The 13,032-nt window shown below is 40.8% G+C and overlaps 1 protein-coding gene across 1 annotated transcript in view; it reads left to right on the top strand.

The window, feature by feature from the left end:
- The window catches only part of Ppa1 (inorganic pyrophosphatase 1), a 28,371-nt gene that overhangs the window by 2,877 nt on the left and 12,462 nt on the right, over positions 1-13,032 (top strand). Inside the window, exons 2-6 of the mRNA XM_027388284.2 lie at positions 524-582; positions 7,175-7,228; positions 8,816-8,935; positions 10,734-10,820; positions 12,404-12,530. Coding sequence (XP_027244085.1) covers positions 524-582; positions 7,175-7,228; positions 8,816-8,935; positions 10,734-10,820; positions 12,404-12,530 — 447 coding nt within the window. The remainder of the gene's footprint in view (positions 1-523; positions 583-7,174; positions 7,229-8,815; positions 8,936-10,733; positions 10,821-12,403; positions 12,531-13,032) is intronic.

The following is a 13,032-nucleotide window of genomic DNA, read 5'->3' as shown; positions in this document are numbered from 1 at the left end:
CGCCACCAATGCCCAGCTTAGCTGTTTGTTTTTAAACAGGATCTCTCTCTCTTTCCCCCTATCCCCCCTCTCTGGCTGGTATTAAATTGATATTTAGAGTAAGTTGGCTTCAAACTCACAGTGCTCCTTCTGTCTCCTGGGTGCTGTTTTTTTTGTTTTTTTTTTTTTTTGTTTTTTTGTTTTTTTGTTTTGTTTTGTTTTTTGGTATTTTTGAGATGGTCTCATGTAGCCTAGCCTAGGTTGGCTACAGTCTTCTTACTATGTGAACAAGTACAACCTTGAACTCTTGATCTTCCCAATTTCTGGGTTTACAGGCACAAAACTACCAGACTCAGCTGGAAAGTGGTTTCCTATTTCCCCTCCAGTGTGAGAATTGAACTGAAGGACTTGCACATGTTAGGCAGTTGTTTTACCACTGAGCCTGTTGTTTTTATGTGTTGTTCTAGTTTTATGGTATAGGAATAAAATCTTGATGTTAAAAAGTCCTTTGGAAATGTAACAGCTTTTCTTATTTATTTTTCAGAAAATGAGAAAGGACAGTATATTTCTCCATTTCATGATATCCCAATTTATGCAGAAAAGGTAAGAATCCATGTCATTAGAGTATGCTCTTTTTTCTCCCTCTCTCCCTCCCTCCCTCCCTCCCTCCCCCCACTCACATATCATTGGATGTCCTGGAACTGTGCAGACTAAGCTGTCCTTAAACTCAGAGATCCACCTGCTTCTGCCATCCGAGTGCTGGGATTAAACTCATGTGCTACCTCTTTCACCAAATTTGGGCTCTTAAAAATTAGCTCCCTAGTTGTACAATAATGAATTTACTTACATCTGAGTAAACATTTGAAATGTCTCATTTGTCAGCCAAAGGTTCGTTGAGTAAATAGTAAGTCATATTAAACTGTATTATTGGATTAAAGGAGCAGCAGTTGGGGAAGGAATAGAAGCAGAAGTTTTTAAGTTACCTGTCTGTGTGTGTGTCGATGAGGCTCACATTGATATGTGTGTTTGGAACTGAAGCCTTCCTGCTTTATTTAGGGTTTCAAATAAACCAGGCAGCACAGAATTTTGATTGTGGGATATTTATTAAACAGTGAGTACAAGAAAACAGTACTTTTAATAGGTTAGTGAATTTGTTAGGAAAGGTATACACAGATCTCTGAAAAGATATGTGTGTTCTTGTACACACCAATGAACTGCAGGAATGTGACTTTAGCAAAGATTGGTAGGTTTGCCACAAATTAGTAAGAATCTTTACTTTCCTAGGAAAAAAGTCTATGGCTTTATATAAATATTTACTGCCCTTGGTAGTACATTGCCAATTATTTTTTTCCGTAGCTAGGCATTACACTTAAGGCTTCATACCTGTTGGGAAAATTCTTTATTACTTGACTTTATTCCCTGTCTATGTTTTCAGTTTTGGCCGGGCATAATCTCAGTCTGATGCAGGAGAATTGCCTCTAGTTCTAGACCAACCAGGGTCAGTTGAAAACAGGCAAACAAACAAACAAAAGCCAGTTTAGGTTTTTATGTTTATATTGCAGTGGGAGAAGTTTTTACTGTACAGGAACTTGACACATTTGAGAAGTGTTTGCTCTACAGTAACTTGACACGTGGGAGTTCTGATTGCTTTCACATGGGTCAGGAGGTATAGTTTGTATTAAAGACAAAGCTTTTTGAGTTGTAAAAGTTGCACTCACTGTTGAGCTTAATCTTATTTGTTTATTTGTTTACTTGGGAGTAGCAGGGTGTGTGTGTGTGTGTGTGTGTGAGAGAGAGAGAGAGAGAGAGAGAGAGAGAGAGAGAGAGACACACACACACACACACACACACACACACACACACACACACACATGCAGGAGTTGGTTCTCTTACCATGTAGACTTTGGGAATCAAACCCAGGTCATCAGACTTGATGACATGCACCTTTACCCACTGGGTCTTCTCGGGCCCTCGTTGACGTTCACTCAGTGTTGATACATAATCCATGTGAACCCCATGTACATGTAGAGTAGTATTGTCAGAATGAAATCCTACCTCGTGTTCAAAGCATCACTGTTTTCTTTGGTAGAAATAAGCCTGTGGGACTGCTGAGATGGGTCAAGAACACTTGCCCTGGAGGAAGGTAACCGACTTGTGTACATGTATCTATGCTTGTGCACATACACATACATACATACATACATACATACATACACACACACATACACACAATAACTTTTTTAAAGTTAAGAGAGGAATAGATGTATACATTGAGTTATACTTCTACTAGGAAATGTGCTGACACTGGCAAGAAATCCAGTTTGTAGGTAGCTTCAGAGGATCCTGTTGCACCTGGCCTGTGTGGTCTCCTCCACCCCCCCCACCCCCCCCAGGCTGTGGAGCAACCAAAGCCGATTATGTGCTGTGGTTACAGGAGGGACCTCTAATTGGATGTCTTCCCTATGGGAGTCTCACAGTTGTATTTACTCAGGTTCTCTGATTTGTTCCTTATGATTTCCGAAAGTTGATAAGAATTGCTGAGTCTCCCCTTTGAACAGTCTTGTTCGAGTGTTTTGGATTATCTATGTATGGTCTGGTAGTAGGCACACCATATTGTAACATGCTTCACAGTAACACCTCAGACCCTTCTGAGTTATGAAGCCGCAGGGAATGGAGTCTGGGTTGACTGATGGTGCATTCATTGCACATGGGCGTGCTGAGGAGGGAAGTATCTTCACACAGAGCTGGTTTTCACATTCACAAGCCGTCAGACTTGTGTTCTAGCCAAGGATCATCATAGCTGTGGCTCCTTCTCTTATAGCAATGTCAAGACACTCCAAAATATGAAATGGAGATGAAGTTTTGGCATCCTGCTGAACACTATTTCTCAGAGACTGTGTTGCGTCTGTGATGGAATTACTTAGGAATCTTTTTCGTAAGATACAGACTCCTGTGACAACTGGATTTCAGCAGTGTTCTGTCTAGAAGGGCCTTCTAGTTTCTCTTTACTGCTCAAGAAGCCGGAAAAGGTTCATTTGTTTTTAAGGAAGTTATTTAATTGAAATACAAAGAAGGGTGGGGATGACATGTTATTTGGATTACAACAAAAAAAGTAACCTGACCTAATACAGAAGAGTGTAATTTTATCTATCTTCAACTTAAATGTACTTGTGTGTATGTGTGTGTGTAGGAACGCACAAATGCCCCAGTGCACATGTGGCAGTCAGAAATCAACTTGATGGAGTCAGTTCTCTCCTACCATCTTGTATGGGTTCCAGGGATCCAACTCAGGTTGCTAGTTTGTCCATCTGTGCTGCCTCTTCCTGACCCCTGAATTCTAATGTAAGTGTAAGTTAGTGGCTTTTGTATGTCATTGTGAGTTGTGTGGGTATGCCTCTAACAAGTGACGGTATACTTTTAACAACTCCACTCTTCTGCAGAAAAATGTTCGAGGACTCAGAACTTTTATTCCACCTCAGACCTTTCAGTTCTGATAATACTTACTGGGTTTGCTTTTGCCTTAGCTAACAAAGCCAGCAGAATCAGGAAATTCTTGTAAATCAGGTGTCCTGCTGGATTCTGTCCAAACATAGTGGGCAGTAAAGAGAAAGGCAGGGACTTTACTGGATTTTGTTCTGTTTTGTTAATTGTAGAAATGTTCTTTGTGTTGGATCCTATTTAGGGTTTAAGTTTAAAAGTGCAGTTATCACTGAGAATGTCTTCTATGACAGCGTTAGAGATAACAGAAAACAAACTCAGAACAATGGGAAACTCAACCTGATATAAACAATGTGGAATACTGAGTAGATAAAGATCAGTATGGTTCTGGTTTTGGTTTTGGTTTTGGATTTTATTTCCTCTTGTTACTGAGAGTTGAACCTAGGCTGTTAGACTGTTATGGGCACATGCTCTACCCATAAGCTGTATCCCTAGTCCTCTTTTTATCTTAACAGACAGGATCTTAGGAAGTAGCATAGCTCATTCTCTATCCCAGGCAGGCTTTGATCTCACCATCTTTCTATCTCAGCCTCCTGAGCAGCTAGGATTAGAGGCAATTTGATCAGGCCCATTCTATACAATGAAAGTTGACCTCAAACTACGGATAGCCCTGGTTTAGGTCCCTGAGTTTCCATTTACTCCCACTAGTATTATAGGCATACACTACCACACCCAGCCAAGAGCCACACCTTAAAATGCTCAGCTATCATGACTTGATACTGTAATTTTAGAAGTTTGATGTTTCTTAGGGCTGGGTCTTCAGTGCTCATGTTAAATACTAATAGTGACTGTACTTCTCTGTTTCCCAGGCTCCTGGGGGCATGTATAAATATGAAGCTGTCTTTTTTTTTTCCTTGAGGTGGGGTGTCAAGCTTTAATTATATAGACTGATGTTTAAATGCTAAGTCCTTGCAAATCATAGGCAGGTTTGACAACTGAAAACAAACTCTTGCTTGGTTTGTACAGAAGAGAAGACAAAAGGTATGGCTAGAATATCTAAGTAAATTTCAATCGTACTGTAGTATTTCTGAAGAGGAAACAGGGCATTGGTCTTAGGTCCCTATGGCCATTGTATTTCTGACTACAGGAGTGAGTTTGACTCGCCTGTTGAAAGCTTTAATCACAGGACAAAGGTGCTCCATTTCAGCATCCCTAAACCGAACACTGGGAGTCTAAGATTTCAGAGCAGCTTGAATTGCTGGATTAGATGTGCTCACCCAGTAAAGCCTGTGCAAATATATCAGTCTGAGAACCTCTGAAATGTGAAACATTTATGGTCCCGGCCATCTTTATGATTATTTATGTAAGCATGTATGTGTAGGAATGTCCCTGCCACAGTGCAGGTCAGAGGATAGTTTGTGGAATCCTTCTTTTTTACCACGGAGCTTCCAAGGATTGAGCTCAAGTTGCTGGAAAGTACCATCTCACCAGCCCTGCTCTAAACATTTGCATGAAGGGACTTTCAACTTGCACTACCGGAAACTTGGTGTGTGTGTGTGTGTGTGTATTTAGTTTTTGTTTGTTTGTGTGTGTTTCAACTCTAATAGGTTAACTCTCTTGACTTTTTTTTTGTTTTTGTTTTTTGAGACAGGGTTTCTCTGTGTAACTTTGGAGCCTATCCTGGCACTCACTCTGTAGACCAGGCTGGCCTCGAACTCACAAAGATATGCCTGCCTCTGCCTCCTGAGTGCTGGGATTAAAGGCGTGCATCACCAACTCCCGGCAACTCTCTTGACTCTTAACAATGTGTTGAGCAGTAGTCTTTTGGTTGGTATATATCACATTTTCTTTGTTGAATTACTTTCTTTGAAGAAAGCATGTCTATTTAGTACTCTACAAAAATAGCCGCAGCAGACATGGCAATCACAGAACAATCACCTGCTCCAAGTTACAACTCCGTATGAGTAAGCGGCACAACAATGTCAGCTTTGGCCATTATATTTTTCTCAAGTAGACTCTCATTTATCAACAAAATAATTCAGAAGTTTATTTCCTTTTAGTTTAATTTTTTGATGTGTGTGGGTGTTTGCTTGTATGTATGTGTGTACCATGTGTGCCTGGTGCCTGCCTGGAGACCAGAACTGAGTTATAGTTAGTGATTCAACTCTACCTGACCTCGATCCACTTTGTTGCTCTTGAACTCCCATCTCCGGTCACAGGCTCACACTACTCTGCCAGGCACTTTTTTTTTTTTTTAAATTTCCAGGAGAGAATTCTTTGAATTCTTTATGTGGTTATGCTTTTTACTTTTGAGATTGGGTCTCATGCAGTGCAGACTAACCTTGAATTTGATATGTAGCAGAGGCTGGTCTTCTGAACCTATTAAGTGCTGAGGTTACAGGGCATTTGCCGTGTCCAGTTATTGTATACCATTCCTTGGGTGGTGCGGGGAGGAAAAGAGAAGAAAAAATTAGTTAAGTTTGTCATTTAATCTTTCATGCTGCAACAGCGCCACCTTGTGAAGATCTGGGTATTGTTGTTGGAAACAAATAGCGTTTTATTTCCTTTGCTTTTTGAAACTCTTGTCTTTTTGGTGGTCCAAGATAGCTTCAAACTCATGGTTCTCCTGTTCTTGCCTGCCCTGTGGTGGGGTTACAAATTCATACCTGACCTGTCTGAAAGATAAGCTTTTTATTAAAGAACAGTTGCAGCTTGGTTCATGAGTACATGAGTAAAGGCTGTAAATCGATATACTTCATGTAAAGTCTTTTTTTTTTTTTTTTTAATAGAAGTCACAGTTTAGACAACTTGATGTTCCATTTCAGTTAACGAGCCCTTGTCAAATCCATACTTGACCTGTTGTGTGCTTTTTTAAGCTGTTGGCATCTAGAGATTTCTGCTTGTGAGTGTATCATTCACTGTAATGTATTACTAGAGCTCCCACCAGGTCAAATGCAAGTGTGCTCCTGTCATAAATATCAAGCTTCTAGTTCTGTTGGAAGGCCTTCAGGAAGCAATCAAATTTAGAGATTCGTGTCAGTAACCCAGCTGATTAATGCTGAAACTGAAACTGAAACTGAAACTGAAGCCTCCAGAAACTGGGCTGGATTGGGTTTGTCTTACAGAGCTGCTCTGAAAGAGGGGCTCCTGAACCCTCTATGTAGTTAGAGGACAGTGCAGGGAATGGCAGCAGCCTTTGGAGTTGACTTTCCTTAAGATAGCCTTTTCCAAAGACAGAAATAAAGATTTATTTTTGTTATTTTAATTGTGTGTATGTGGGGGCATTTGCACATGAATGCAAGAGGTCAGACTCCCCTGGGCCTACAGGTAGTTGTGTGCCGCCCAATGTGAGTGCTAGGAGCCAAACAGGGTCCGAGCAGTATCTGCTCTTAACCACTGCGCCATCTCTCCAGCCCCGGAGAAATACTCATATTTGTTTAAAAACTATCCCCTCCTTTCAGGAAAGGTTTCTTTTCTCAAAACTCCCAAATACTTTATTATGAAAATTTTAGAACATAAGTTCAGAGTATCATATACAGTAAATGACCATGAACCTGCCACCTTGATTCTACTATAATGTGTTCCTGTGTTTGCTGTCTTCATCTACCTCTGTCTCTCCTACCTTTTGTTGGAATTTCATCAACTTAAGTTGTCAGGATTAACTCTGAAAGAAATAGAGTGTGGACACACCGAAAGAACAAATAATAAGAACGAATGAGTTCTGTTTTTCTCATGAATGAGTTCTCTGTCTTTCCAGGATGTATTCCACATGGTGGTTGAGGTTCCACGCTGGTCAAATGCCAAAATGGAGGTAAGAGAGATCAGTAGACTTGGTGTATTAGTTATTTTTATAGATTGATTTTATTTAATTTATATGTATGTGTCTGTGAGTACCCTGTTGTGTGTTGAGGTACCTGCACAGGCCAGAAAAGGGTGTAGATCTGCTGCAACCCAAATTATAGACAGTTGTGAACTGCCCAAATGGGTGTTGAAACTGAATTGGGTTCTTCTCCAAGAGCAGTAAGCTGTCTTAGTGCTGAGCCATTATCCAGCCCCCAGCTTATTTGTTTTTTTTTTTTATAGCCAAACTGATTTGCTTAAAGATGAGAAATATCCAGACTTCTTGTTTCTTATGTCTGGTCTAAGTCTGTTTCTCAGGTACACCTCCCCCTGGAGCCAGTCTTTTCACTTCTCCAGCTAAACTTACTCTCATGTGCTGGCAACAAATATGCCCCTGACTGTTTCCCCAGGCCACTGCTTCTGATGGCCCCAAAGCCAGTGTTAGTGTTCGCTTCTCCTTTTCGTTTCTTATCTTGTCTTCTTGTGATAAGCTGTCACTGTGTACCCAAGCTGATCTTGACTCTCTTCCATCCTCTTGCCTAGCCTCCCAAATGCTGGTACCTCAAGCATGTGTGGACATGCGCAGCTGTCTTTCCTCATCCCCAAGTTTACCTGGACTCCTTTAGCATCTCAGCCAGAAAGAGCTCGCTGGGCTTTCGTTGAATTTTGTTTGTTTCTTTCTTTTTTCCAAGACAGGGTTTCTCTGTGTAACATCCCTGGCTGTCCTGGAACTCACTCCAGACCAGGCCGGCCTTGAACTCACAGAGATCCTTCTGCCTCTGCCTCCCTAGTGCTGGGAATCAAAGGACGGCCCCACCACTGCCCGGCTGAATTGTTTCTTTCTGATGGCAAATGACATAGCTGCCATTCCTTATTGATACTCACCTTATGTCACTTGGATTTTTGTTGTTTGACACAGGGTCTCTCTTTGTGGTTTTAGCTGTTTTAGAACTCACGATTAGACCAGGCTAGCCTCAAGCAAACAGGATCTGCCTACCTCTGTCTCCCCAGTGCTGGGATTAATTAATTAAAGGCCTTTACCACTATGCCTTGCTCCCTTAGATTGTGGTTGTTGTTTTTTGTTTTTCTAAACAGTAACCACATTTGCAAACTTTCAGATGTTTAAATAGTAGGAAAGAATGCTGAAGTTGGATATTATTTATTTTGTACTTTTCCTAAAACTTTTAAGTTACATTTATTTGTTTTTAATAATTTAAAAACTTTAACTTGCATGTGTGTGTAGGTGCTTATATTCCCCTGCACACCCGTGGAGGATAGAGGACGTGTGTATAGGCTCCTTGCCTGCTGAGCCATCTTGCCAGCACAGTACTTTTTCTCTATAATGCTGGTGTTTATTCCTTTCTTGAATCAGTAAGTGTTCCTTTTCTCTCCTTGAGTGTTGCTATATACAAGTAAACTCTATAATAGTTGGCTGTGGAGCCTTTAGTTCAGCTACCAATATGTTAGGGATGAATCTAGTCCTTGAGGTGGAATTTGGGGACATACATACAATTGTTTCCTCAGGTAGTATTTCACAACTATCTGACATTTATTTCAGATTGCTACAAAGGACCCTTTAAATCCAATTAAGCAAGACGTGAAAAAAGGAAAGCTCCGTTATGTTGCAAATCTGTTCCCTTATAAAGGATACATCTGGAACTACGGTGCTATCCCTCAGGTATGCCTCCAAGAGTTTGCTTAAAATGAACGTTTTTAGCTTAGTAAAAATTAACTTGCCGTGTGTGTGTGTGTGTGTGTGTGTGTGTGTGTGTGTGTGTGTGTGTGTGGTGTGTTTTAAGACAGGTTATCTCTGTGTAACCCTGGCTGTATTGGAACTTTTCTCTGTAGACCAGGCTGACCTTGAACTCACAGAGATCCACTTGCCTCTGTCTCCCGTTGCTGGGATTAAAGGTGTGAGCCCCCACCGCCCAGCTTGAGCTCCTGTTTTCTTAAATAGCCAGCCTTGTTTGTCAATCTATTTACAACACATAGTTGGTTCTTAATGTTTGGATGAGAAGTCATTAGACTTGTATCTGTAGCCAGGTGGTGGTGGCTGCACACCTTTGGAGACAGAGGCAGACAGGTCTCCAAGTTCAAGGACAGCCAGGGCTACACAGAGAAGCACTGTCTCAAAAAACCAAAAAAAAAAAAAAAAAAAAAAAAAGACTTGTATCTGTTATTAGTAAGGACATACATACGTTTGATCCAGTGACACTTGTTCAATTTAGTTTTTCCTGTGGGTAATGATTTATTCATCATTAGGTGGAATTATTAAGTGGAAACATTGTGAAACTCCGTAAGTTATTAAAATATAGGTCAAACTCATCTAGTTTGTTGAGTAATCACAAAGTCATTTGTCTGCCCCAATTACAGCACTTTATTTTGCACTTCAATTGATTTGGTATTTAGCTTTGAAGTGTGGCCCCTTTGGGGAAACAGCGCTAAAGAGCTTCTTCCAGGGGCTGACTCTTGCCTTCCTAGTGTTGGAAGCAGTCTTCCTTTATCCCCCTTCGCTTTGATCTTTTTCCGGCAGCTGAATAGGGAAGCAAATCCAAGTCATGAATGTATTCTGTTTAGGAATAAAAGACCCTAACAACAGCTGCATTTTCCACCTCACACCTGGCAGTACATGATCAGTTCTTTGTGTGATGCTCTGCTGTGCCTCTGGCCGCAATTTAGCCAAGAAAGAGAGCCAATAATTTAGGCTTTTCATCCTTGGCTCCCAGCCAGCAACGATGCTTTCAACATCAGAGGGTATCATTTCCATTTCAGGCTTACTGCCTCCTCATCTGTGTTGTAGAAATTTATTATGAAGAGAATCCAGCTTATAGCAGATAGATAAAGTGCCTGGAACAGTCAATCAATGTGTTTTTCTATTTTCAGTGCTCAGGCTCAAATCCAGGGCCTTGTGCATACTAGGCAAGTGCTTTCCCGTGGAATTGCATGCCCTGGCCCTTAGTGTTTTTGACACAGGGAGTTGCTGGGTCGCTGAGCAAGACCTCTGTGGCCTGGAATGTGAGAACTTCTTGCCTCACATTGAGATTGCAGGCATGCACCATCATGCCTTGACTTGTTTGCTCTTAAGTAAGATCATTTATTTTCTGTTTTCTGTTTTGTTTTGGGGGTTTTGAGATGGTATCTCACTATGTTGCCTTGGCTAGCCTGGAACTCATAGAGATCCACTTGCCTCTGTCTCCTGGGATCAAAGGCATGTATTGATCATACACCCAGCTTCAATCTCTGTTTTGAAGCTTAGATTTCGTTTAGCATTATATGCATAATAGCTCCAGTATTTTAATTAAAATTTTTCTGGATAGTTAGAGTTCTTATGGAAATTGGAAACATTTTAAAAACAGCTGAAGTTTTATATTTTTGCATTAAGATTCATGTGATGTTGCTAGTTAGTGTCAAGCAACATTCTCCTTGGTTGGCAGGGGGTATCCTAATGGAATGCTTTAACCCTCATTTTGTTTTAGACATGGGAAGACCCAGGACACAGTGACAAACACACTGGCTGTTGTGGCGACAATGACCCAATTGATGTTTGTGAAATTGGAAGCAAGGTAATGAAATCAGTTTTTTTTTTCTGTGATATTAAAATGAAATTAATGAATCGTACCAAACTTTGTACTTTGAAAATTGTTGTGAATAAAATATGAGCATTAGTGAAATAGGCCTTGCTGAAGGATTTGGGATGATCAGTGACCTTCTGTCCAGTGGGTTGCTATTCTAAAATTCAGGTTCTCAAGCTCAGCAAAGTAGTTAACAACCCAAACCAATATGATATGTTTTCCATTTCTGTCTTTGTGTTATTGTGGTTCTAGGGATTAAACTCAGAGCCTCAGCAAGTGAAAAATTTAAAGAGGTTTGACTGGCTCAACTCAGTGGCTTCTATAAAAGATAAAGCATATTAAAGTGTGTGTCTAAAACAAATTATATAGGCCTTATTTAGCACAATCAAAGATGGTGTAAAAATTAAGTACCCCAATCCAGTTTCCATAACCTACATAGCAGCTCACAGTTGTCTGTAACTTTGTTCTAGTGGATCTGACACCCTCTTCTGGCCTCTGCAGGCACGAAGCACACACGTAGTGCTATATACATACGGGCAAAACACATCATAAAAATAAGTATGTCTTAATTCTTTTTTTCTTTTTAAGGTATACAGAGCAGAGTGTAGTGGCACACGCCTTTAATCTCAGCACTTGGGAGGCAGAAGCAGACAGATCTCTTGAGTTTGAGGCTATAGTGAGTTCCCAGACAGCCGGGACTATGTAGAGAGAAGTTGTCTCAAACAAACAAAGAACACAGGTCCTATATATATATATCCTGTTTTCAACCTAAATAGGACTATTAAAGTATTTATTTGCCTGGCTTCTAAAACTTCAAGAGCTGGGCATGACGACACACACCTGTGATTCTAGCACCTGGAAGGCTGAAGCAGGGTAATTGATTGCAAGTTTGAAGTCAGCCTGAGATAGCAAATTCTAAGCTATCCTGAACTACACCAGGGAATCTGTGTCTCAAAAACAGTGCTGGTGAGATGACTCAATGGGTAAAGGTGCTTGCTATGGAAGCCTGTTGACCAGAATTGGATCTCCACAACCCATGGAAAAACGGAAGGAGAGAATCCACTCTACAAAGTTGTCCTCTGACCTCCACATGCAACGGCCATCACTCATAAACAATAAATATTTTTTGAGACAGGGTCCTGACTGTCTGGCCTTCTGCCTACTGAGTGCTAGGATTAAAGATGTGTGCCGTTGTGGTTTTTTGTTTTAAGTACAATTAAAAAAGAAAACTTGGGGGCTGGAGAGATGGCTCAGCAATCAAGAGCACTGACTGCTCTTCCCAAGGACCTGGGTTCTGCTCCCAGCACCCAAATGGTGGCTCACACGATATTACACCCCTTTCTGACTTCTGCAAGCACTAGGCACACCTGGCGCGCATACATACAGGTAGGGAAAACACTCATATACACAAAATAAATGCATCTTCAAAAAAAAAAAAAAAAAGAAAAGAAAACTTGACTAAAGTCAAGTAAGTGCAGAAAAATAAAATTTGACATCTTTCTTTCTTATTATCACCAAAGAAACCTCCAAATTTCATCCTGTGGTGTTTTGTTTTGACTCTGGTTATTTCACAGGTGTGTGCAAGAGGTGAAATAATCAGGGTGAAAGTTCTGGGCATATTGGCTATGATTGATGAAGGCGAAACCGACTGGAAAGTCATCGCCATTAACGTGGATGATCCAGACGCAGCCAATTATAATGGTAAGGAAATCTGAAAAGTATATGTCAGGCTTTCTAATCATTTTGTTATTATTGTTGATCGAGGGTCTTTCCATGTAGGCTTTGATGTTCTGGAACTCAATATGTAGACCCTATGTAGAGATCAGATTGCCTCTGCCCTGCGCCTGCTGGGTAAAAGGTGTGCTGGGATTAAAGTACCACCACACTTAACTTGTGATAATGGAATTGTGAACTCATGCCTTCAAACTGTTAGATGGGAGGAGTGACACATTTAAACATTTACATTGGTTTTTCTACTATAGAACTGTTGGAGTTTAACACTCCATCATAGTGGTTTTTATTTTCACTTCTCCAGTGTTTGAGATATTCACATAAAAGTTGCCATTTTGAAGCATGTAGTTTGGTGGGTTTTGGGGGTGTGGGGGGGGCATTTGTGCATTTGAAAGCCAGAGGTCATCTTTGGGTGTCATTCTTTAGGAGCTCTTTTTTCTTGAGATAGGGTCTCTCCTATATCTGAGATAGA

Source organism: Cricetulus griseus, assembly GCF_003668045.3.
Source record: "Cricetulus griseus strain 17A/GY chromosome 1 unlocalized genomic scaffold, alternate assembly CriGri-PICRH-1.0 chr1_0, whole genome shotgun sequence".
Lineage (NCBI taxonomy): Eukaryota > Metazoa > Chordata > Mammalia > Rodentia > Cricetidae > Cricetulus > Cricetulus griseus.
Note: the sequence above shows the minus strand (reverse complement) of the source record. Positions and strands in the feature narration are given on the sequence as shown.